Raw genomic sequence first — 26,310 nt, forward strand, 5'->3', positions numbered from 1 at the left:
TTTGGAGGATGGGGGGGGGGGCGTTTACTGGGGACTGGACTCAGAGGCACTCTGCCACAGGGCCACATTCCCAGCTCTATTTTTTTTTTAAGAGACAGGGTCCCCTTGCCTTTGCTAAAGTTGGCTTTGAACTCGCGATTCTCCTGTCCCAGTCTCCTGAGCCGCTGGGATTACAGGCCTGTGCCACTGCCCCGGGCCCATATCCAATATTCTTAACCACCATACCACATCACATTTGAACCCTGATCTTTCTGACTGCAGAACTCCTGCACTTTCTACTACCCGATATTGTGATCTGGCAAGAGTCATTTTTCTCTACCACCCATAAATGAATCCAGTTCTATTCGGGGACATCTTACCTCTGAGACAGAGCTATGGGGGGCCTGGGGAATGCCACAGTTAAGCCCATCCTCCCAGCTCATCCCAGAACCACTCCTCCGGGAAGAGAAGCCCAGCTCTCTGCGGGCAAGGGAGGCTCACAGAGCAAGACCCAACCTTCATTCTGCTGCCCTGGAGACAGCCCTGAGGTCAGAGCGAGGAGAGAGGCGGTGCGTGTTTGGGATGGCACAGGCCCCGCTTTCCCATGTGGGGTTTCTGGTCCACGCATTAGGTCCCTCCAATTTTGGAGGCTCCAGCCGAGATATATTAGAAGCTGTAGCCCGCGCGGTGGCGCACGCCTGTCATCCCAGCAGCTTGGGAGGACGGCGAGTTCCAAGCCAGCCTCAGCCAGAGCAAGGCTCTAAGCAACTCAGGAGACCCTGTCTCTAAATAAAATACCAAATAGGGCTGGGGGTGCGGCTCGGTGGGAAAGTGTCCCCGAGTTCAATCCCCAGTACCTGATCCCCCACCCCCCAAAAAAGCTGTAGTGTTCAAAGACCCAACTGCAGGTGTCGCCGTCGGACCGTGCGTCCCCTCAGCTCCCAACCTCAGCCCGCGGACACCTGCTCCGCTCCTCCTACCCCGCACTCGTCCCGGGCCTTGGCCCAGCGGGGAACGGCCCTGAGACACCCACAGTCCCCCGGAGGCTCAGCGCTCCAGGGAGGGAGCCCCAACCGCCCCACACGCAGGGTCTCCGAAGGCCCGTGACCCGGGTGGCGGTTCGGTTCCCATGGTAACCCCGCAGCTGCCGGCGTCGCGCTTTCCGGGCCAGTGGGCGGCGCGCTCCGGTGACGTCACGGCGCCACTTTCCGGCCGGTGGCAGAGTCGGGCTGAAGTTGTGGGGGCCGGGGGCGCCATGGGGGCCACTGGCGACGCCGAGCAGCCGCGGGGACCCGGCGGGGCTGAGCGGGGCGGCACCGAGCTGGGTGACGCGGGCGCAGCGGGGCAGCTGGTTCTCATGGTGAGGGCGCCCCGGGTGAGGCCTGGGCTCGGGCCGGGCAGGGCCTCGGGCTCCCGGGACCCTGGCCCGCGGGCGAGAGAACGCGGCGGCTGGTGCTGCCGAGGGGTTGCCGTTTTCGCAGTCCACGACCTGGATTCAAGTTCTGGCGACGCCCTCCTGGTTAGGTGCTGAGGGCCAGCCTGGCATCCCCCCAGCCCGGGCTGCTCTCCTGTAGGGCGGAGATGAGTAGTACCGGCGACCTCGTCAAGCCGTGGCGAGGGGATGGTAAAAGCCCTAACGCGCCCGGCAAAGCAGCCTGCCACCGAGTAGGCTCTGGGTGTTCCTCCTGCTGCTCCAGGAAAGGCGGCGCTGGGACTTTGAGGCAGGAAACTTTTTCTCGGTTCTTTTTCCCTAGCAGCACCTTCCAATCACTGTCCTCCCCTTCTCCCCAAAGTGGGAGAGGGGGCGAATGGATCCGAGAAGGGATTTCTAGGCTAGCTTCATACTCATCCTCCACCACCCCAGTGTCACAGGCCTTAGTGACATTTGCTCCCTTGATTCCCACAGAACCCTTGGAACATAATGATAAAGCACCGGCAGGTGCAGCGAAGGGGCCGGCGCTCACAAATGACAACAAGGTAAGGCTGGCCCTTAGTGGGACTTACATCCCAGGCACAGAGGTGGGCGAGAGTGTTGGGATCCCCGCTGCACACGGCTGAGAAGAGATCTGTAAACAGTAGAGAGCACTGGCCTGGGAAGAAGGAGACTCATTCTCAACTCTGTGTACTTGAGCAAGTCACTGATGAGTGACTTGCTCTGACTTCCCTCTCTGAACTCATCTGGAAACGGAGGGTAGAGAGGTGGATTTAACAACAGTATCCAAGATCCTTAACATTCATTGAGGCTGCACTTGGGAGCTCTACAGACATCAGCATGGAGGTTAAAAACACAGGCTCTGGAGTCACACAGCTGTGTTCTAATACAGACTCTGTATTAACTGAGTAACTAACTCTTGGACAAGTCCCTAACCTCTCTGAACCTCTTTTTTTCTTAGTCTTGCTGGGGGTCCAATAGTAATATCCAACTCAAGGAAGTGAGGGAGTGATTCACTCAAGGAAGTCATGGGCGTTAAGGATGCCATATATAATTTTTAACCTGGGTAGTGATTGGTCATTCACCATAATTGTTTAAGTGTATGTATTTTTTCTGTATAAATATTATATTTCACTTTGAAAATAATGCCCACTTTATATTTATGAGAATGAAATAAAGTCAAGCATCCATGTGATCTTGCCCAGAATCTGAGCACATGACTAGTGTTTAGTGAAAGCTATCTAGTATTGCTGCTAAAGAATCCTATGTCGCTAGGCATGGTGGCACCCACCTGTAATCCCAGTAATTCATGAGGCTGAGGCAGGATCACGTGTTCAAAACCAGCCTCAGCAATCTAGCAAGACCGTGTCTCAAAACAAAAAATAAAAAGGGCTGGGGATGTGACTCAGTGGTTAAGCACTGCTGGATTCAATCCTTGGTACCAAAAAAAAGAAGAAGAAGAAGAAAGACTGAACCCTATGTCAATAATTGGCTGGGCACACTGGGAGAAGATACGTTTGGGCCACAGCTGCTGACTCTGTCTCGCTCCTAAATGCAGTTTCACAGATCCTGCCATCTCCATGGACCTCCTCCGAGCTGTCCTGCAGCCGAGCATCAATGAGGAGATCCAGACTGTCTTCAACAAGTATATGAAGGTGAGAAGGACAGAGAGAACACTCATGGGGAAAGACTCCTGAGCAGCCAGGGCTTCCCTGCAGCACCACTCTCTGTCTATATGGCACTCAGACATCTCAAGCTTTCTAATTCTGCCAGCTACCCCCCAAGAACTTTTTCCCCTCTTGGAGGTAATTCAGATATCTTTTTTGCCAAGTTTTTGTAAGGATGAAATGACTTAAATGTAATGTGCCCACAATCCTTGCTTGGAAATACCAAGTGTTCAACCAGTATTTTATTACTTGATTAACATTAGCACCATTTTGTTAATTAAAATTACTTTCTTAGCCTATCAATAAACTTCTCCATAGCTCTACCTACATATCCCATGGATGCTTCAAACTCAGTATATTCAAAACTGAACTCTGAATTTTTTTGAGGCGGGGGCTGATACTAAAGATTTATTTTTTAAATTTTGAGACAAGGTCTCGATAGATTACTGAGGACCTCACTAAGTTGCTGTGGCTGACCTTGAATTTATAATACTCCTATCTCAGCCTCTGGGCATACAGGCATGTGCCACCATGCCCTGCCAAACTCTGTTTTCTTCCCAAACCTTCTGCTTATGTATTTTGTTTTTGGGGAAAAAAATTTATTCCCAGCACATGCCAAGGCCCAAGATTTGATACCCAGAACCCATACATACACCAAAAAAAAAAAAAAATATATATATATATATATTTAGCTACTACCATACTGCCAGACACTGTTCTAGGTATTAGGAATGCAGAGTGAGGGGCTGGGGATGTGGCTCAAGCGGTAGCGCGCTCGCCTGTCATGCGTGCGGCCTGGGTTTGATCCTCAGCACCACATACAAAGATGTTGTGTCTGCAGAGAACTAAAAAATAAATATTAAAAAATTCTCTCTCTTTCTCTCTCTCTCTCTCTCTCTTTCCTCTCTCTTTAAAAAAAAAAAGAAAGAAAAAAGGAATGCAGAGTGAAAATAACAGACAGAAACCTTGTTTTCTTTAAGCAAATATGTACTACTTTAGGGAATGAGAGAAGAGAGGACCTCTGGGACATGGGGTTACTTTTTGTTTTATTTTTCAGAGGTGCTATGGATTGAACCCAGGGCCTTCTGCATGCTAAGCAAGTCCATTTTATTTTATTTTGAGATAGGGTCCTGCTAAGTTGCTGAGGCTGGCCTCAAATTTGGTGATCCTCTTGCTTCAGCCTCCCGAGTAGCTAGGATTACAGTCATGTGCCACAATGCCCAGCAAGATTGCTATTGTATGTTTTGTGACTAAGAAAGAGAAGACATTTGAATGGAAACCTGAATAAAGTGAGACGGGACAAGCCATGCAGACAAGTAAGAGAAAAGTGGTCTAGGCATAGAGAAAACGACAGAGGCCCTGAGGCAGGAGTGTGCTTAGCACATTCAAAGCAATAAGTTGACCAGTGTGGAACAGACTAAACTGGGAGAGTAACAAAGTGCTTGGGAGGTAACAAGCCTAGCTCTAGTAAAACTTTTGAAGCCACAGTGAGGATTTTAGATTTTAGGCAGTTGTGGTGTTGCACACCTGTAATCCCAGTGAATTTCAGAGACTGAGGCAGAAGTATCGCAAATTCAAGCTCAGCCTCAGAAACTTAGCAAGACCCTGCTTGAAAATAAAATAAAAAGGACTAGGGGGGCTGGGGTTGTGGCTCAGTGGTAGAGTGCTTACCTAGCATGCGTGAGGCACTGGGTTCGATACCCAGCACCATATAAAAAAACTAAATAAACAAAATAAAGGTATTTAAAAAAAGAAAAGAAAAAGGACTGGGAATGTAGCTCAGTGGCTACATTCAATCTCCAATACCAGAATTTTAAAAAAAGTTTTAATAATACAAGTTATAAAAAATATAGATTACAAGATGATTTATGGATGGATAGATGAGAACATTAATAGATATGTGATGGAGAAACATAATGTTAATTGTAGTCTTAGGTGGTGGGTATTAGCTATTTATTAAATATTCAAATTTTCTATGTATTTGAAATTTTTTAATAAGAAAATACTAATTAAAATTATACAGCCATGTGTGGTGGTTCAGACCTGTAATTCCAGTACTTAGGAAGCTGAAGCAGAATGCTCACACATTGAGAATCAACGCGGGCAACTTTAAAAGGCTAGGGCTGTAACTCAAGTGGTAGAGTGCTTGCCTAGCATGTGCCAGCCCCTGGGTTCAATCCCCAGTACCACATACACACACAAAGATACTTTTTAAAACAAGAGCCAAAAGTCACTAAAATTCATCCCAAAGATACCAAACTCAGTTTTTTACATGAGTATATAGGTTGTGTACATGTTTATATACACATATACAAACTGTTCTGTAACTTAATTTATTTCACTTTTGGTCATGTTTTTAGGTCAGTGCACAATAGCTCCCCCTGCTTCTCTTTGTAATAGTTGTAGAGTAGTCTGTTGTATGGATGTTCCATAATTTAATTAGCTAGTCCCTAGAATATTCAGTTGTTTCCAGTTTTTCCCTGTTTCAGACAACACTGGAATGAACATCTTTGTTCACTTGTGAGACTATTTCTGGGGATAAATTCCTAGAGATGGAATTAGTGAGTAATAGGGAAAAAAGTCACTCTCCAAAAAGGGTGTGTTATTTTGCATTTCTGCCTGTGGTGCTTGCAGACGCTTCATTTGTGTTCTGATTTTGTTCTCAGATCCAGAGGTAGCTTACATTCACCCCTATATATCCATTGTACTGCTCTCCCACGGGCTGCTTGGAAAGCATCCAGATTATTTTAATTGAACTTTTCCCCTAGCAATAATCAGCATTGAACACCAATACTTATTGCCAGTTTTCAGATTTTTGTTTTAAAGTCAAACTCATCCATATTGAGAATATAGCTCAGTTGTAGAGTGGTTGCTTAGCAGATCCCTGGCACCAGAAAATCAGTCAGCCAAACATCCAGTCATTTAATTTGGCATGAAGAATTTTTCCTAAACACTTGAGGTCTCAGATTCAGTCTTTTCACACACTTCTTGATTTGATGTTATCAACAGAGGCATTTGACTTTGCCAAATATAAGGTGGCAGTGTCTCCCCAGAATTGTCTCCCACAGTAGGAGCATTGATTACAGTTTTTAAAGTTTTTCCTATACCCCAGAGAGAACTGATACTTTCTTCTGGAGTCACAACGTGGACTCCTAATGAATGTGTTTTCGGTACCTCCCAGGTATGTCTGGGGACCCTATCACCTTATCCCCAGTGTTTTAGGAAGTATTTCAGGCTCAAGTTCTCCCTCTAACCCAGAAGAGGAACCTTCTGCCAGGTTTCCCTTTCCTTTGCTGGTATCCAAGGGCCTTTGCAAGGCCGCCCTTCTCCCATCCCACAGATTGGGGATTGGGCAGTGAGAATCCTAATAGGACTTTTCTCTGTCTTGATCTTTTCTGTGCCTGTTCACTTTAGACACAAGCTTTCTGGGTTTTTTCCTCCTATGGAAATACTACATGTACATTATAAAAATTAAGAGGCTATAGATAAGCAAAGAAGAAAACAATCATCCACAATATCACTGCTGTTACTTAATATATTATCCTTAAGTTCTTTTGTCTCTGTTTTTTTGTTGTTGTACATAAATAAGCTTGTTCTGTACCAAACTATTTTATAACTGCTTGCTTTACTTGTCATTTTATTAAGAATACATTTTCATGTCAAAAATATGTTCTATACTATCCTTACCATGATTTTTAATATTTGCATAGAATTTCATAATTTATTTAAGCTATGCTTGGACATTTAGGTTACTCTTTGGTTTTATACTGTTTGCACATTAATTTTTTGGGCACCTCTGTGATTATATCCTTAAGAGAGGAATAGAGGGGCTGGGGATGTGGCTCAAGCGGTAGCGCGCTCACCTGGCATGCGTGCTGCCCGGGTTTGATCCTCAGCACCACATACCAACAAAGATGATGTGTCCGCCGAGAACTAAAAAATAAATATTAAAAATTCTCTCTCTCTCTCTCACTCTCTCTCCTCTCTCACTCTCTCTTTAAAAAAAAAAAAAAAAAAGAGAGGAATAGAGGCAGGAGGTAGAGCCCAGAATACGAATCTAAATCTGTCTGATCCCAAAGCTGGGCACATGATCACATTTTCCTTCTGTATGAGAGCAGGATAAAAACTTCTGTTTTATTTTTCAGTTTCCTTCAGGTTATTGTAAATTAGCAGAACTTCTGACCTTGTCCTCTGTTGTGTATCCCTAGTTCTTCCAGAAAGCAGCACTGAACGTGCGAGACAACGTTGGGGAAGAGGTGGATGCAGAGCAGCTGATCCAGGAGGCCTGTCGGAGCTGCCTTGAACAGGTGAGACCAGAGAAGCCAAGACATGCGGGCACAGGGTTCAGCCCTCAGGGTTCTGCTAAGAAATGTGATCCTATCATCAGTGGTATGCCCAGAAAGCCACTTATCTCCAGGGCTTAGAACTGTTGTTGACAGACAAGGCAAAAGAAGTAGGTACTAGGTGCCAGGTATAGTGATAGATGCATTATTTCATTTATGCCTCAGAAGAAACCCTGTTCATAAGGTGTTGTTTTTTTTTTTAATCTCTATTTTACAGATAAAGAAATTACGCTTAGCAAACTCATGGAAGCAGAGAGTACACTGGTGGTTACCAGGGAAGTAGGGAAATATTGGTTAAAGAGCACAGACTTTTGGACTGGAGTTGTGACTCAGTGGTAGAGTACTTACCTAGCATGTGTGAGGAACTGGGTTTGTTTCTCAGCACCACATAAAAATAAGTAAATAAAATAAAAGTTCATCCGCAACCAAATAAATATATATATATTTTTTTTTTTTTTTTTTTAAGAGAGAGCAAGCACAGACTTTCAATTTAGATGTGATGTATATCAGCGTGAGTGTTGCTAATAATACTTTATCGTGTGCTTGAAATTTACTAAGAGAGTATATCTTAAATGTTCCACACAAAATACCTATATAGTGATGGATGTGTTGGTTATTTTAATTATGATCACTATTTCATAATATAGAAATATATATATCAAATAATCACATTGTCCACCTTGAATATATAATAATTTCTGTTTGTCACTCGTACCTCAATAAAGCTGAAAAAAAATTAAATTGGGCAAACCAAAAGAAGAAAAGTAAATTGTAACTTAAGACACAAGAATTAGACAGCTAAGATCTATCTCACCCCTGAGGGTGCTTGGTGGATCACCTTCAAGTTGTCGTAGTCCCTTTTGGGATCAGTAGAATATAGCACACTTGCTATCTCCCAGCCTCTCAGGTGTGGTCAGGAGGCATGACATCAGGTCTGTAAATGACTGTGTTCCCAAGACAATAGAGAACATCAGCTACTGTTATTAATAGGAATTGTCAGCATCACCCAGATTCTTTGCTTTACTGTGAAACTATTAGCTGTGAAAAATGGAAATTTCTTCATAATCAGAGCCATAAGGATTATTGTTAGTTCACTCCTATGAGGTAATTGTAGTGATATGAAAGAAAAATGCCTTCTAAAAGGCTGGCTGCCTACTCAGATGTAGCCTCAGAAAAAAGCAAGACCTCAGCTCTTGAAGGGCAGAACCCCATCCTGTCTGTACAGTGAAAACCAATCTGGTTCTCGTGGGCAAGTGCTATGAGAAGTTCTGATAGTCAAGTTTAAGCTAACCAGATTCCTAAGAGGCCAGATTCATTAATTCACTCCATGACTTCAGTGTGTTATGATCATGTATAACAACTGCTAATAATAAGACAGAAATAATTTGTGTGTGTGGACTGGCTTTGAACTTTCAATCCTCCTGCCTTAGCCTCTCAACCGCTGGGATTACAGGCATGCGCCACTGCACCTGGCTTGTTAATAATATTCTTATAAATTGGAGTTGAATCAAGATTAGATTGATGCTAGGTGCTGTGGTACACACCTGTAGTCCCACCAAGTCAGGAGACTGAGACCAGAGGATCCTGGGTTCAATCCCCAGTACCCCAAAAAAAGCTTAAATTGATAAAACATTTACTCACTTGCATCCCAAAATACTTTCTTGAGTTTATCTCTTTGATTGATATTATTGAGGGCCTACTGTGTACCCATTACTATGCTGCTGTGCCAGGCCCCAACAGTGGTGTGCAAACAGGCATAGTCCTTACCCTTAAAACTCTTGACATTACTCAAGTAATCACACAGTGTATCTGTAGTTACAATCTGTTACAAGTGTGTAAGTATGGAGACAAGACCAGGGATCAAAGGGAATGCAGAATGCCTAAAAAACAGAAGCCAGGGAGGCTGGTTTTAGAGGGTGGAGAGAGTGAAACATGATAAACTGGAGATGCAGGCAGAGGCAGATTACACAGAGCATGAACCAAATTATAGATATGGAGTCGTAACCAGAAGAGTGGCCTAATGAGATTTGCACTTTGAAAAGACTTCTCTGACTGCCTTAGGAGATTGGTTTGGAAGGGAATTTAGGAGACCTTTGAGGGGTTCAGGTAAAAGATGAACTTAAATTGGGCATAACTTGAATTCAATAAATGGTTATACCTTTCCAGTCTCCTGAATCCCCATGTTCACCCTCCAGAGCTGGCCCTTACCAGTACTGATAAGAAGCCAGAATATGGAATAGAAGGCTGTGTGGTCACCATAGAATCTGAGCACAGTGAGGTAAAAAGCCCAAAGAGTCTCATGCTCACCCAACAGGAAACGAGACAAAAAGAAACCTCAAGCAAGTCTTTAACCTTTCTGAGCTTCAATTTCCTCATCTCTAAAATTAAGAATAAAGCCCCTCCCTACAGCCAGTGGTTTGCTGTGGGGATTAAATGGGAAAATATACATAATCAAAGCATAAGTGCATGTGATGCAGAACAACTGGATATTAAATACATTGTTACATTCATAATTACAGAAAGTAGTTCTTACATCAGAGCTTAGCTTTCAGATGGCCATCAGGATAGTTGGAAGGTCTTTGGGGTCCACTTGTCTAAACCATATGCGGAATTTCTTGTTACATTAGAGATTCTTCAGTCAGGCGGCAGTGGTGCACTCCTGTAATCCCAGGTACTTGGGAGGTTAAGGCAGGAGGATTGCAAGTTGGAGGCCAGCCAGGGCAATTTAGCAAGGCCCTGTCTCAAAATAAAAAGGGCTGGAGATATAGCTCAGTAATAAATCACCCCTGGGTTCAATCCCCAGTACAAAAAAAAAAAACAAAAAACAAAAAACAGATTCTACAGATTCTAGACTGGACATGATGGTAATTAGACTAGGAATTTTTTAGCTTTGAGTGGATGAATTCTTGGCGTGTTTGCTTTGACTTCTAATACTACATCTGGACCATCTCAGCTAAGCTCCTTCACTATGCCCTTTCAGGTATTTCTTAGGGAGAAATGACTGATTTTATCTACCACATGTTGCCCTGAGTTTTTTGTTTGATGGTTTTTGTTTTGCAGGGTAGGTATTTTATATATACAGATTATATGCATTTATTAAGAAAAATTTGACATGGTGATTAAGAATATAAGCTTTCTCTTGATTTAAACTGCCCCAGTTGGAGTCCTTGACTAGTTGTATGACCTTAAGAAAGTTACCGTATATTAATAATCTCAATTTTCTCATCTGCAAAATAGGGATAGAGGTTGTACCTCATAGGATTGTCTGAGGACTCAGTGTGCCAACACTCCTAAAATATTTAGCTCAGTAATAAAGCTTAGTAGATGTTACTTGTTGCCTTAAATTCAGAAAACATAAATTGTAAGGAAGAGCCAGGCACAGTGGTACATACCTGTTGAGAGCCACAGCCAAGTCGGAATGGCCCCTGGCATTTTGCCAGAAGTAATGGTTGAGAGGCGAGCCATTAAGATGATGCTGGATTGAAACAGGTTTTGTATTCAATTGTATGTAGACTCCTGCTGTCCGCTGGCTACTTTGGAGTTCTCCTGGGGATTCCTGGGGAGTTCGCGTTGGTTGGTGAAGTTCCGGTGGAGGGTGTTCCTGTTGGTGTGTGGTGTGCCTAGAAGGGATGAGCAGTGGGCCAGGAAGAACCTGAGGAGCTAGAAGAGGCAAAAATACAGTAGGTGACATGCTTTCTTGGGAATACCAAGCAGAAAATGCAGGCACACCACACACCAACCGGAACACCCTCCACCGAAACTTCACCAACCAACGTGAACTCCCCAGGAATCCCCGGGAGAACTCCAAAGTAGTGGGCGCCAGGCGGACAGCAGGGGTCTATATACAATTGAATACCCAACCTGTTTCAATCCAGCATCATCTTAATGGCTCGCCTCTCAACCATTACTTCTGGCAAAATGCCAGGGGCCATTCCAACTCTGGCTGTGGCTCTCAACACACAAGCCTCTCAACACACACCAATAATCCCAGCTACTTGGGAGGCTGAGGCAAGAGGATCCTAAGTACAAGGCCAGCCTAGGCAACTTAGCAAGACCCTGTCTCAAAATAAAGTTTAGAAAGGGGTCAAGGATATAGCTCAGTGGTAGAGTGCTTACCTAGCATGCAGGAAGCACTGGGTTTAGTCTCTACTCTCATAAATTTTAAAAATACATTTGAAAAATCTCACTACCCTGCAATAACCACTAATAACATTTTCTGCTTTCTCCGGGTCTTTTTCCTATATGTGTCTTTATAATATGGCTTATTCATTGGGGCACTAGGGATACAGTGGTGAGTAGACAGACCACCCTGGAACCTGCAGTCCCTTCAGCTGCTACACCGTTTCTTTGTTCCCATTTCAAGCCACACTTCAAGAATGGCTGTCAGCAAGCCGGGTGTGGTGGCACACACCTGTAATCCCAGCCACTCAGGAGGCTGAAGCAGGAAGATGACAAGTTTGAGGCTGAGGCTAGCCTGGGAAACTTCATGAGACCCTGTCTAAAAATAAAAGGATATTGCTTAGTGGTAGAGCACTCTTGGGTTCAATCCCCCACCCCCACCAAAAAAAAAAAAAAAAAAAAAAAAAACGGAGCTGTCAGCAATCACTGGCTCCCTTTCTCACCCACTGTCGTTCTCTGCTTGCTGTGTTTGGCTTGAGTTCTCACCACTTCACAGGGAGCCTTTTAGCATACCCCGTGCTGTCATCCATCCCTGTGGGTCCTGACTGTGCTCAGCTGACTCATGTGGCTTTTGTCGCGTGGGCTCAGTTCACGTCTCTTGGAACATTCTCCCGCTCTTGGTTCATTTCCTTTTGTCCAGCCTCCGGCTAGTGCTTCCTGCCTCCCTGACTTGTAGCGCTGCTGCTTCCTGAGTTCCGTCCTCAGACCCTTTCTGTCCATTTGCGTCCTAAGATGAGTCCATCTAATCCTCTGGCTTTGAAGTCATTTGGACTGATGATGATTCACAGATTTATATCTCAGGCCTGCGCTACATCCACTCTTAACTGCTTCCAGTTCCTTCTAGCAGCAGCAGACTAATCTCTGTAAAGATGAATCAGATCATTTACTCCCTCTTTAAAACCCGCTAGTGACTTCCTGTTACAGATAAAATAAAACTCTAGTGCCTTCCCTGATCCACGGAGCCCTCCTGGACCAGCTCCTGCTGCGTGTTGACTGCATCTCGCCCTGCCGCCGCTCTCGGCCTGCTCCAACCATTCTGACTCTGTCCCGCTCCTCCAGAACTGTCACTTGCTATCCTCCTGCCCAGCACGCTCTGCCCTGACTCTGCTTTTCTTCAGATCTCAGCTTAACTGTTACTCGTCAGCCAGCCCATCCCTGACCACTCCATTGCAGCCCCTCTCTCACCTTCAGTCACTCTCTGTCATTGCACAGGTTTATTTCTGACATTTATTTGAACCTGAAATTATTATGTTCACTTGCTTATTTTCCACCTTCCTCTCAGTCCTTCCCCTACTCTGCTAAAATGCCGAGCTTTACAAGAGTTCAGGCACAGTCTTTTTCATCATTGTACTCCCAGCCATGGAATATGACATGTACACCAGGTGTTTGCTGAATGTTCCAGCAACTGAATGAATTAACAGGCAAGTGAACAAACAGGCTTCCTGCCCTCATAGAACTTACAGACTAGTTAAGCAAAGAGCTAAGAATCATTATCCACATAAATGTGTGCATAATTAATTACACATTGAGACTGGTGAACTCTTTTTTCCCCCTTTCAATGCTTTATTCACTCAAATTACTCAATACAATTTCACTCTATAGGTTCTTAAGCAATCCTTAATGCTAGGCACTGCAAAAGATATAACCAGTTCCCAGTAAACAATTCTAGATTAATTCTAAGCACTACTAAACACTTAATCAGAGAGGCTAATGACAGACATTCTCTCTGCATGCTAAGTTCAAAAGTCTTAAGCCTTAGGCTTTAAGTCCAGCAGATGCGCACTCACTCAGACCACAGTAACCAGGTCCGGAACCAAGCCAGGCTTCCCTGGCATGGAGTGGATGACCAGTTGAGGAGAGGGTCGTAGGGAGAAGTTGCGGCTCTCACCAAGGTCCAGATGAGGTGTAGAGTTTGAGAGTGGTGAGGATCGCTCAGAGGCTCAGGAAATGGTGACAAGTGATGGAATGTCAGGTCCTCATCAGGCTCTCCAGCTCAAGTGCATCCTTGTTTCGGCTGGCTCGAGACTGGTGTACTCTTATCTGAAAAGGAACAAAATTTGGCAGAGACAATCATGAGTCCAGTTTTGGATTTAACAAAACTGGGACGTCCAAGCACGTGCATGGGGCAGGCCATTTGGTTTCTAAGTCTGGACCTCAAAGGATATCCTTTCTGCCATAACTGAAGATTTTTAAAAATCACAGAGTCCTCAGTTTGTGGATGTTAACTGCAGCTGTGAGCACAATGAGAGCAGATAGAATATCTAATGAAAGAGGATGGAATGGAAAGAGGCAGATTAGGGAAGATAAGCCAGCAGATGAGGTTAAGAAAGAGTGGTCAGAGGAGGAGAACACAGGGAGCATGGTCTCAGAGGCCAGGAGAAGAGCGTATCCAGAAGCCCCATCAGTGCTGCTCCAGAGCTGTTGAAACCCAGTTCTGCACCTGGCCTGCAAGGCCCCTGCCACCCTCCACCTGGCCTCCCTTCCCAGGGTTCCTCGCTCCTCACCTCCCTTTGCCCATTACTTGCCAGGCCAATCTTTTCTTCCTTGTTTGAACCGAGTCCCCCCTCCTTGGGGGTTCTGCACTTCTTTCTGCTGCCAAAACACACCTCTGTTCAGCTCTGCTTTTATTTTCTTTGTTTTAACTTTTCTGACCTGGAGGTATCACTGCTTACCTAGGCTGGTCTCAAACTCGTAGATTTAGCCATCCTCCTGCCTCCGCCATCTGGCCAACCCGACTGCAGCCACGCCTCACCGTGCCCAGCTCTGCTCAGCTTTGTTCTACAGCCTGCTCCATCTCAGCTCAGGGGTTGCCTTCTCCATAGGACCTTCCCTGAGCACCCCCCTTAAAATAGAATTCTTCTCTGATGACGGCCACTTCTACCTGGAGTTTTTCTTCTTCGCTGTATTTACCATGACCCCAAATCATCTTGTTGATATACAAAGCAAGGAACTCCACAGTATCTTACTCACTACTGTGTCCCCAGCAGTTATGTCCTAAGAATTCAAGATTTATTAAATGAAAAACAGCAGTTATTGAGGAATATGTAGGATAGTAATGTATTCAGTTAAAAAAGCATGAATATATTTATATGGGAAAAGTGAATTAGAATTTACATTGAAAAGTTAGTGCTAGTTTTCTGTGAATAATGAAATTTCAGATTTGATTTTTAAATTTTGCTTCATTACATTTTCTAACTGTTCAACAGTGATCATTACTCAGATTATTTTTAAAATAAAATAATATAGGGCTGGGTGTGGTGGTGTACACCTGTAATCCCAGCTACAGGGGAGGCTGAAGCAGGAGCAGGAGCATCAACAGTTCAAGATCAGCCTGGGAAACTTAGCAAGCCCCTGTCTCAAAATTTTTAAAAGGCTGAGGATATAGCTCAGCGGTAGAGCACCTCTGGGATCAACTCCCACTTCTGCCAAGAAAAAGAAAAGGCTTCCCACTGACCTCCCCTTCCCCTTTACTTCAGCATGCCCTGCAGGCAGAAGAGGAATGTGCTACCAACGAAGCCTCGGATTTACTTTTTGTGAATAAATACATGTATTTATGTCTTTCTATTTTATCTATTCTTTTAAATAAATATATGTAACCATGCCTTCCCATACTGACTATGAAAGGTTTTAGGGTTTTTTGTTTGTTTTTTCATTTGGGTACCAGGGACTGAACTCAGGGGCATTCAACCCCTGAGCCACATCCCCAGCCCTGTTTTGTATTTTATTAGAGACCGGGTCTCACTGAGTTACTTAGCACCTTGCTAAATTGCTGAGGCTGGCTTCACTCAAGATCCTCCTGCCTCTGCCTCCCAAGTTGCTGGAATTACAGGTGTATGTCACCACACCCAGCTTCTGGAAAGCTTTAGACCAGTTTGGAGTTCTGTCTTAAAAAATACAGGCATTTGGGCTGGAGATATGGCTCAAGTAGTAGTGCGCTCGCCTGGCATGCATGAGGCACTGGGTTCGATCCTCAGTACCACATAAAAATAAAATAAAGATATTGTGTCCACCTAAAAGCTAAAAAAGATAAATATTTTTTAAAAAATAGAGGCGGGGGGGCTGGGGTTGTGGCTCAGTGGTGGCGCACTTGCCTGGCATGTGTTAGGCCCTGGGTTTGAATCTCCGCACCACATATAAATAAATAAAATAAAGGTTCATCAACAACTTAAAAAAAAAATGTTTACCAACCAAAATAGTGATTGTTAACACTTGATCTTTTCCTTTCAGGCTAAGCTACTATTTTCAGATGGAGAAAAAGTAATACCTAGATTGACCCATGAGCTTCCAGGAATAAAGGTTAGAGGCACTGTGTCCGGGGGTCTTGGAGGGGAAAATAAATCGGGCTGGGAGGCATAGGAAGTATGTAGGCTCAGAAGTTTCCTGCACCACCCATTGGTAAGGTCCAGGTCAAAGAGTACCTGAATGGGCTGCAGGGGCCTGGGTCGGCAGCAGCCAGAGGACTACAGGCCAGGGAATCTGTCTTCTACACCCCAGAAGACCCACAGCTCCCAGGCACGGCCTTCCACTGATTCCCTTCCCTTTTCTTCCAGCGTGGCCGGCAGGCAGAGGAAGAATGTACCCATCGAGGAAGCCCCGTTCCCAAAAAGGTAAGCCATTTTCTAGCTGGGAGAGGGTGCTGGGCTTCCTCGTGTACTCTAGGCTGTTCTAGGGACCGGAGGCCAAACCCTAGAAACAGTCACACTGTTTCACTCCCAAGCATCATTTGCACTCTCTGGAAAACTGCCTTCACCAGGGGACCCTGGACATGCCGTTAGGGCGGGGTGGGAGGTTGGTGGGGAGTGTTCCCCAGGGTCAGGGCTCTGACAGCTGTTCTTTGTGGCAGAGGAAAGGACGGCCTCCTGGACACATTCTGTCAAATGACCGGGCAGCAGCCGGCATGGTGTGAGTAGAGGCCGCCAGTGTGGTGAGAGCTGACGGGAGCAGAGGGACAGTTGTGGTCTCGGAGGGAAGGAGGCCACAGTTCTGTGCCTGTGAAATCAGACCTACCTGCTTAATCCCAGAGGAGTGTTTCCCTGGTCTAGGAGTGAAGAGGTGCGCAGTGAGGATTTTATCCTGGTTTTGCCTCAGAACAGTTCAGCTAGCTTGAAACAGTCGTTTCCACTGTGGTGTATATCAAATGCTTGTGGTTGGCCTAAGATACCTTTTGGACTTCCCTTTTTAATCCTTACAGCCACCCCCTTAAAGAAGATATAATTCATTTAGCAGACAAAGAAAAAGAGAAGAAAACAAGAGGAAAAAAGACTCAGAGAATTACTTGCCCAAGGTCATACTGTTAGTAAGGGAAAACTATACCACACTGTCTATGGGATGAACCTTTGCAAAGTTTTGTTTGTTTGTTTCACATTATTAGGAATTTTGAACCCAGAGCTTCACACATGCTGGACAAACACTTTGCCACTGAACTACATCCCCATTTTTTTTTTAAGAGTACTTTTAGGTTCATTACCAACAGTGGAAGATAAAGAAGTATTCCATATACTCCCTGCTTCCCCATTCACACAGCCTCCCCGTTATCAACCTCTGGCACCCACATGGTACATTGGTTACAATTGAGGAATCTACTCTGACGTTACACCAGAGTCCACAGTGTACATTAACACTCACTCGTGGTGTTGTTCATCTGTGAGTTTGTATAAGTGACAGGTATCCACTGTTATAGTATCACACAGAGAATTTTCACCAACTAAAAGTCCTCTGTGCTCTACCTGTTCATCCCTTCCCCACCCCTAAGGTTTAAAGAGTTTTGAAGCAGCAGAATCTTTTTTTCAAACACAACTTCATGGAAACTCAGTATATGAAGCAGATAAAGTCATTCTTCTGGTAAAGGGGAATAAAGATAGTTTGAAACCACTGACATAGGAGAGAGAATAGCATTAATTGCCATCCCTTAGATTTGTCTCCTCCTGGGTCAGTTTGGTTCCTCGTGAACACAAAATGGGTAGGGCAAGGGCTGGGGGTGTGACTCATGGATAGAGCACTTGCCTAGCACGTGTGAGGCCCTGGGTTCACTCACTCCCCAGATGGCACAAACAAAAACAAAAACAGGGCAGCTGCTGCTCTTATCTCCTGCAGACAGATGAGAAAGCTGCAAGGTCCTGGACTTGCCCTCCTGCCCAGTCATATCAGAGCCAGGGCTGAAGGGAGTCTGTATGAGGCCCTACCACCATTAGCAATCTTCCTTCCAGTCTTGGCCCACCTTGGAGAATTCACCTTTCTTCTTTTCCTTTCAAGCAGATGGAAGCCAAAATCCTCTGAACCGATTCGCCGGGAAGGCCCCAAGGTATAATTTTGTAAGCATGTTGTGTGAGCGTGGCAGTGACCAGTATCCCAGAGAGACTCAGCCAAGGCTCTGGGGACCCAGTGAGGGAAAGGGGCATGGGTAGTATAGGATGTGTTCACACATTCCACAGCCATGTTCCCTTCTCTACCTCCAGCAACTGGTCCTCCTGAGAAGATCCCACGTGAAAATTGGAATGAGGCATAAAATAAAGAAAGGGCCAGGCTGGGGCTGTAGCTTAGTGGTGGAGCACTTCCCTAGCACGCACAGGCCTCGAGCTCCATCCCCAGGGCTGCCAAAAAAGAACAAGATTCTATAACAAAGAGAAGCAGGAGTCCCTTATTCCACAAGTTCACGAGTGGTCTGATACTTTGCTCATTACCTAATATTGGCAGGCACTGCCTAAATCTTTGACTTATCTCATTTAATCTTTATATCAAATTTATGAGATAGGTTCTATTATCATTTTGTAGTGAGGAGCTTCCTTTCCTGCCAACTCCCCTGCAGGTAAAAATTATCTTATGCTCTTAATACACTTGAGTTTTGCCCAAATCATACAGCTAGCGAGAAAGAGCCAAGTCTCAGGCCTAAAGTCTGTTGACACCACTAGCCTCTGCTGCTTCCCAAACAGTTGTTTACAAGCTTTTTTAAGGATTGAATCCTTTATTTCAATAAAGTCATTGCTGGAAGCCCAGTAAAATAGATGAAAGTACCGCAGTCTTCCTCGAAGCTGTGTCTGGAAGACGCTGGCCACCTCTCCCCTGGTCCTCTCTGCTTTCCCGCTGATTGTCACTCCTGCCTTCTGAGCTCTGCTTACTCCCTTAAAGCTGGTGGCCGTGAGCTCTCCCAGATCTTTCTGTTCTCTCCAAATTTCCCTCTGTCTTGGTGAGTTCTTCCTTGGCAGTGGCCCTTGGTTGTCCCCAGAATACTCCCCTTGGCCCACTTCACCTAAAGCTTTTCGGCGAATGATCTAAATCATCTACTCTGTGGTTTCAGGGACCACCATCTGCTAAACTCCCCAGTCTCTTGGGGTATCACAAACCTTTCTTCTTTAAAACCTGTATATCCTCCTGTCTGCTAGACCTTTCTGCCTGCAAGTTCCATAGGCATTTCAAAAGCAGCATATCCAGGGCTGGGTTGTGGCTCAGCAGTAGAGCGTTCACCTAGCACGTGTGAGGCCCTGGGTTCAATCCTCAGCACCACATAGAAATAAATTTAAAAATAAATAAATAAAAGTAGTTGTGTCCAACTACAACGAAAACAAATATTTTTTTAAAAAAGCATCATATCCAAAATTGAACTTGCAATCTTTCCTCACTGACCCTCCCTTACATTGCTGCCCTTAGTCATTGTCCCCGTTCCTTTCCACCGCCTCCCTACATCCACTCAAGTGCTGGATGACTCTTCCTTCTGAGTGTGTTCAGTCCCTATTACTTCTTCCTCCTCCTGACTGCTGCCTACCTCAGCCCTAGTCTTGCTTCAGTTCTGCTTGATCACAGCAGCCTCTAGACTGCTCTCCCTGCCTGTCACCATGCCCCTAAACCCATCATCCACACTGCTGGAAGGTGAGCTATTTTTGAAGCATGGCTGACTCTTATATGTTCAAAGGCCTTCAACAAGTCCCCAGTGCCTGAATAAAGAAAAGGACAAACCCTTAAAGGTGGCTTCCTGTGACTACCAGCTCCTCCGTGTCGCTCTCTCCCGCCTCAGCAGTTCTGCTCCCTGGCTGGCTTTCTCCTTTACCAACACAGAATTGCTCGTGGCTTCTCCAGCATGCCAAGAGCTCCCACCTGCCTTTACACGTGCTGCCCTCTGTCTGGAATGCCCGTCTCCTCCCCTCAACCCTGTCCAGCTCATGCTCACCTTTAAGAATTAACTTGAGGACCAGCTCTTCGAGGAAGACTTCCTGACTGACCATCTGCTTTGGCACCACTCACAGCCAGCATTCAGCCTTGTCATTGCCCCATCACATAGTGGCCTGATTATTTGTATCTATGTCTGTTTCTTATTCATCTCTTTATTTCCATCATCTAACACAGGGCCTAGTATATTAAAAGTACTTCATTTCCTAGTCAACTCTTGAACGAGGGATAAGGACAATGGTGAGAAGTGGTGGGGGCAGGAGTGTTTCTGTCCTGCTCACCACATTAACCCCACCCTGACCGGCCTCTCTCTTATACAGTGGGACCCAGCTCGGCTGAATGAAACTACCACCTTTGTGTTGGGCTCTCGAGCCAACAAGTGAGTCTAAGAGCTTTGGTGCTAATGGAGGGGCAACTCGGGCCTCAACTACTAGAGGCTCTGCCTGATGGAATCCTTACCACTCATCTTTTACTTTCAGGGCCCTAGGGATGGGGGGCACCAGAGGGAGAATCTACATCAAGCACCCACATCTCTTTAAGGTAGGTGAGTGCTGGGAGGTCAGCAGGCCATTGCATTGGGAGCAGATGGCATTGGGACTTGTACATAGCACAGACACTGATCTGGAACACACACTGATCTGGGAGTCCGGACATCTGGGTTCTGGTTGCTCCTTCCTCATTCACTTTTTTACCTCTTGTGATTTACTCAGACTATTTTGCCTCAGTGATCACAGCTGCTTTCCTTGCATGATGATTGTGTGCCAAACACAGTTTTAAAAGCCACACTTACACGATGTCATGGAACGCTCCTTTAAGATAGGTATTGTAGCCAGGCGTGGTGATACATGCCTGTAATCCCAGCAACACAGGAGGCTGGGGCAGGAAGAGCACAATCAGACGCCAGCCTCAACAGCTTAGCAAGACCCTGACTCAAAGTAAAAAGGACTAGTGATGTAGCTCAGTGGTGCAACACCCTGGGTTCAGTCTCCAGTACAAATATATATATGATGACATTAGCCAGGTGTGGTGATGTGAACCTATAATCCTAGACGTGGGAGGCTGAGGAAGGGGAACTGCTTGAGCCCAGGAGTTTTGAGACCAGCCTGGACAACACAGGGAGATCTGCCTCAAGGAAGAAAAAAAAGTATTGTGATATTTATCCAAAGGTGAAAAAAGTAGATGTTAGGGAAGGCTAATGACTTGGCCAGAGTTACTCAGCTGGTAAGTAATGAGTCGGAATCAAATCCAGGACTGCAGTCACCAGAGCCGAGCGCTCAGCCCCGGTATCCAGTTGTCTGTGAAAGAAAGCAGCTGGAGCAAGGCAGGCTCCCCTCTTCAAAAGAGATGACTCTTCCCTGAAGAGCAGCTTGCTGTGGTTTCCACTGTTTGAGAAAATAATAGGGGAGATCTTAAGTTAATTCACTCTTAGATGGATTTGTATTTCATCAATTTCAAAACATCCACATAGATTAAAATATAGTACTGCAGCCAGGCACAGTGGCACACACCTGTAATCCCAGTGGTTCAGGAGGCTGAGGCAGGAAGATCACAAGTTCAAAGTCAGCCTCAAAAACTTATTGAGGCCCTAAGCAACTCAGCAAGACCCTGTCTCTTGGGGCTGGGGATGTGGCTCAAGCGGTAGCGTGCTTGCCTGGCGTGCGTGCGACCCGGGTTCGATCCTCAGCACCACATACAAACAAACATGTTGTGTCCACCGAAAACTAGAAAATAAATATTGAAAAATTCTCTCCCTCTTAAAAAAAAAAAAAAGACCCTGTCTCTAAATAAAATACAACAAAGGGCTGGGGATGTGGCTCAGTGTTTAGGTACTCCTGAGTTCATTCCTCAATTCAAAAAAAAAAAAAATAGTACTGCATATTTGTTCTAGACAGTTTTTGCACCTATACATAAGGCTTGCTGCTCCTTGCCAGAACTGTGTAGCCCCTTTGGGATCCCAGAATCATAGGATCTGCCTGCCACACCCTGTGCAGCTCTTTGAGTGCTTTGAGGGGCAGAACTGCTGCCTGTTTCCCAGCATTCTGACCCAGGGCTTCCAACACACAGAAGTAGCCTACTTGCTACTTCTTTATTTTCCTTAGTGTCTTTACTTCTGCTGTTCCCTTTACCCAGAAGACCTTTCTCCTCCACTTTATCTTCCTGTTATTTAACATCTGCCTCCCCCAAGAACCCTACTTGTGTCCTCCCCTAGATGGATATTCTCTGGGACTTGCTGTGAATTCCCATCAACATGGTTAAGAGTATGATTCCAATCCGGGTTCTATCCCTTACCAGCTCAGCCTTGTGACCTTAAGCAAATGGCTCCACATTTCTGAGTCTGTTTTGTCATATACGAAATGTAAAATGAGAATGATGATAGACCAACCTCTTGGGGTTAATTAAGAGAGAATGTAGTAAAGCACCCAGCATAATCCTGTCACATACAAAGGGACTCAGCAAGTGTTAATCATTTTTATTAGCATAGTTCCCCAGTTCTAAGACCTATTTTCTGTAATAAGCCCCCAACCCCTTCTCTTTACAGTGGGTGTTACCTCTTTTTTAAAATTTTTTCATTCTAATAAATGAAGGGAAAATTTTTATTGTTTTCCTTCACAGTTCTCTGTTAGTGATCATAAGCATCTTTTTAGTCATTTACAATCTATTTGTATTTGTTCTGTAAACTGCTTAGTACATTTTGGCCCATTTTTCCATCCTTCAAAAGACATTATTTGAATTCTTCATTTCCTCTTTTAAACTTTGAAATCACAGAGATATAAATTCATTCTTCTCATTAAAAGATTCAAGCAGTACACAGGAAGTGATAGGGAATAAGACACATGTGCCCCTCACTCCTGACTCTGTCTTCCCTCCCTGAGGTCACCAGCAACCACAGTGGTACATATCCTTCTCTGCGAGCATGTGCCTAGAGTGTGTGTGCAGGCATAGTGTGCATGCCTGTGTCCTTGTCCTCTATTGATATTTTACTTATTCAGATGATACTGTACATAGTTGTCTCTGGTTTTATTTTTTTCACCCAAAAATTGATTCTATGTTTTGAGAAAGGAAGCGTGTGAGGATTCAGAGTATATTATTAAATCTCTGGGATTAGTTCACAATCCCTGGCTGCCTGGGCTTACTCTGGAGATTAGTGAGGCCTCTTTATGTACATGCTAGACAAGGTCTTGTGGTAAGAACTGCTCAGGGGCCAGGAGGAAAGCCCTTCACACGAGGCTAATGTCTCCTCCTGTAACTTCATCCCTCACAGTATGCAGCTGACCCTCAGGACAAGCACTGGCTGGCTGAGCAGCATCACATGCGGGCAACAGGCGGGAAGATGGTAAGTCTTGTTCACTCACATACTGCCCAAGGCCCACCCTGCACAAGGACCAGGATTCTGGCTATTGGTGACAGCTTACCTTCAAAGTCTGAAAGATTTCCTAAGCCTTAAGGATGTGGCAAGGGACATACAAGGCCCATTGCTTCATGCTCAAGAGCAGACCGTAATCCCTGTGTTCCCTTCCCTATTGGTAGTGTTCTTTAGCTCCTCACTTTCCCTCCCACCCATTTCCAAGACCACTTTTTTTGGATCCTATTAGTTGTGCATGGGAATGGGTAGTTTAATACTTCATAGTACTTTTCCCTTACATGCCCATGGGTGGATTTAACTCATTGATCACCACAGTCTTCTTCTAAACAACTCTAGAATCTTCTCAACACAATACTCCAGGCAGCACTCGTTGTCAAACGCACATGTAATGAAAGGTGTGCCATGCCCGGCAGCCCCTCCCAAGCTCGCTTCCACTCTTTAAGAGTTCTCAGTTAAATTCAGCAGTGACCTTAGGAAAGCTGTTGTGGTATATATCTTAAAATAATTTGTAGGGCTTTGCCCATCACATGCAATGTCACCTGATGACTCAGTCCCTCTACTGGGACCGCTCCTGATAGAATCTAAAGGCCTTGTAAACTGGTGTGCCATCTCCTTTCTGACAATGAAAGCTACTTTTATTGTATTGTATACTGTGCCCACACTTCATTTCACAAAATATTTAAGGGAACTTACTACTTATATATAAATAATAGATTGATGGATAACGGGAACAGAACCTAAAGTTAAGCCACCCACCAACAGTAGTTTAGGGAAAAGTTGGGTTTTTTCCCATTGCTGACCTGGGAGACCTTCTTTGAGTAGTTGTGGATTCATCTCTAGGCCCCTTTCAAGGACACCTGATCTGTTACATAGTTCACAGAACCCACAAGATGAAGGCAAAGTACTTAAGGGCTCACAATTAGTCCTGACTCTAAGACTGGAACCAGAGTGTCCCACAGAAGAGTTTCTTCTATGGTGAATAACATCCCCTGTAAGGTGAGCTCACAAGAGGACCCTGGCCCCCTGCAGACCACAGCGGGCAATACCATTCTACAGGGCCCAGGGCAGTATAGTGCAGCCCCATTACTAGACCACAGTGCTATTTATCATGTTCTCTCTTTTGCCACAAAGCTCAAAATCAAGTTATCTTAATTGCCAGTTAGTAAATAGCTTCCTCCTTCTATTTCCAAGTATATTTTGCCACTCTTACCATTTTGTTATAATTCTACTCGACACCTTTCTTAAAACAGGAAAGGCCCTAAATAAATTAAGTCACCAGAAGCCCCGGGAGGTGGTGTGTGCCTGTATTACCTAGGAAGCTAAGGCAGGAGGATCGTTTGAATCCGGGAGTTTAGAGCCACCCTAGGCAACTAGGCAACGTAGTGTAGCCCTATCTTGGGGCTAGGAATGCAGCACTTGCCTACCATGTATGACACCCTAGGTTCAATCCTCTGCACCATAAAAACAAAAACAAAACAAACCCCCCATCTCAAAAAGAAATTCTTTTTATTTAAAAAATAGTCACCAGGGCTGGGGATGTGGTTCAAGCAGTAGCACGCTTACCTGGCATGCGGGTTCGATCCTCAGCGCCACATACAAACAAAGATGTTGTGTCCGCCGAAAACTGAAAAATAAACATTAAAAAATTCTCTCTCTCTCTCTTTCTCTCTCTCTCTCTCTAAAAAAAAAAAAAATAGTCACCAGTCCCTATTCTCCCCCACTAAAGTTTGTATGTGAGTGAAAGATTTTCTCAAGGAACCATACTCCTGACAGTCTTTCCATACTTACTCTTCCCTACTGAAGCAGGCGCAACATGTTTAATAAAGTGTTATCAAGGTAGCATAAAATGAAACGGGCATTTGCCATTCTCCTTTCTTCCTGGCAGGCCTACCTCCTCATTGAGGAGGACATCCGGGACCTTGCTGCCAGTGATGACTACAGGTAAAGCCAGCAGGTCTTCTGCCCCCCACCCTCTCCTCTGCCTCAAAAGTGGCCCCTGGGATGGGGCGAGGCCCACATCTTCCCTTGCTTTAACTTTCCTCCTCAATGTCTATTGTAGAGGATGCCTGGATCTGAAGTTAGAGGAGCTGAAGTCCTTTGTCCTACCCTCCTGGATGGTTGAGAAGATGCGAAAGTACATGGAGACACTACGGACAGAGAATGAGCATCGCACTGCTGAAGCACCTCCACAGACCTGAGGCCAGGACCCCTGGCTACATTTGGCAGCCCACTTCTAAGACCCTCTTCCCCACACAGCTGAGGCCACCACTGGGTCTCTTCCTAGGTGGATCTCAGCGGCATTAAGCTGTGCATGGGCTAGTTTGTAGTGACTCACTGCAGAGCACCCCCAGACTGGCATATGGTTCTATATTTGTAAAGTTATTGGGATAAGAAGCAATTAAAACAGTTTGTAATAAACACAGATGGTGAGCCTGCTGTGTAGTCTGCCTTGGGGGGGCTGACAGCACATCAAGGGCTCTGGAAGTGGGTGCAGGAAAAAAGGACAAGTACTTCTCCCCCATCTCATTGACCCAGGTTTTAGAAGACAAAACTGGGAACATATACTTTGCCATCCTTACTTGTTCCCGGTTTCTTGGGTTTTTTTCCAGCTAAAGCATGAATGTGGCAGAATGTGATGGCTTGTGTTTGTTTTTGGTACCCGTGATTGGACCCAGGGGCGCTTAACCACTGAGCCACATCCCTAGCCCTTATTATTTTTCATTTTGAGACAGGGTCTCTCACTAAGTTGCTTAGGGCCTAAGTTGATGAGGCTGGATCTGAACTTGCAGTCTTCTAGCCTCAGCCTCCCCAGCCACTGTGATTACAGGGATGCATCACCACACCCAGCTTTTTTTGTTCGTTTTTGATTTGGTTGTTTTGTGTGTGTACCTGTGTGTTGGGCCGAGGGGGTGCTGGGGATTGCACATGCTTTGTTCCTACTTAACTAACTGAGCTACATACATCCTCATCCCCGCCTTAGGGTTTTTGTTTTTTGGGTTGTTTTTGTTGTTGTTTGGGGGTTTTGTTTGTTTGTTTTTTGTTTGGGGGTTTTTTGTTTGTTTGTTGAGATGGAGTCTCACTAAGCTGTTTAGGGCCTCGCTAAATTGCTGAGGCTGGTTTTGAATTTGAGATCCTCCACCCTCAGCCTCCTGAGCCGCTGGGATTACAGGTTAAAACAGGGCGGGG

At 45.2% G+C, this 26,310-nt stretch overlaps 1 protein-coding gene and 1 long non-coding RNA gene across 3 annotated transcripts; one reads left to right on the forward strand and one right to left on the reverse strand.

The window, feature by feature from the left end:
• Positions 1–1,158: 1,158 nt before the first annotated feature.
• Positions 1,159–25,542, forward strand: DNTTIP1 (deoxynucleotidyltransferase terminal interacting protein 1). Of its 2 annotated transcripts, none has more exons than XM_081291064.1 (13): positions 1,159–1,339; positions 1,886–1,956; positions 2,970–3,066; positions 7,287–7,385; positions 15,828–15,896; positions 16,151–16,207; positions 16,444–16,502; positions 17,853–17,901; positions 20,081–20,139; positions 20,240–20,300; positions 23,023–23,094; positions 25,010–25,065; positions 25,184–25,542. In XM_081291064.1, the coding sequence occupies exons 1-13, from the start codon at positions 1,235–1,237 to the stop codon at positions 25,320–25,322; spliced, it is 993 nt and encodes a 330-aa protein (XP_081147190.1). In that variant the 5' UTR covers positions 1,159–1,234; the 3' UTR covers positions 25,323–25,542. The 2 variants fall into 2 exon arrangements, with proteins under 2 accessions (XP_081147190.1, XP_081147191.1); XM_081291065.1 differs by having other exon boundaries at positions 1,160–1,339; positions 17,856–17,901.
• LOC308647672 lies at positions 10,887–12,459 on the reverse strand. The gene is made up of 3 exons (XR_014021680.1): positions 12,044–12,459; positions 11,833–11,919; positions 10,887–11,073 (listed from the first exon to the last, which is right to left on the reverse strand). It is a non-coding gene; the product is annotated as an uncharacterized lncRNA (long non-coding RNA).
• Positions 25,543–26,310: the final 768 nt, after the last annotated feature.

The sequence above is a fragment of the Spermophilus citellus genome (genome assembly GCF_964194105.1).
Source record: "Spermophilus citellus genome assembly, chromosome: 4".
NCBI lineage: Eukaryota > Metazoa > Chordata > Mammalia > Rodentia > Sciuridae > Spermophilus > Spermophilus citellus.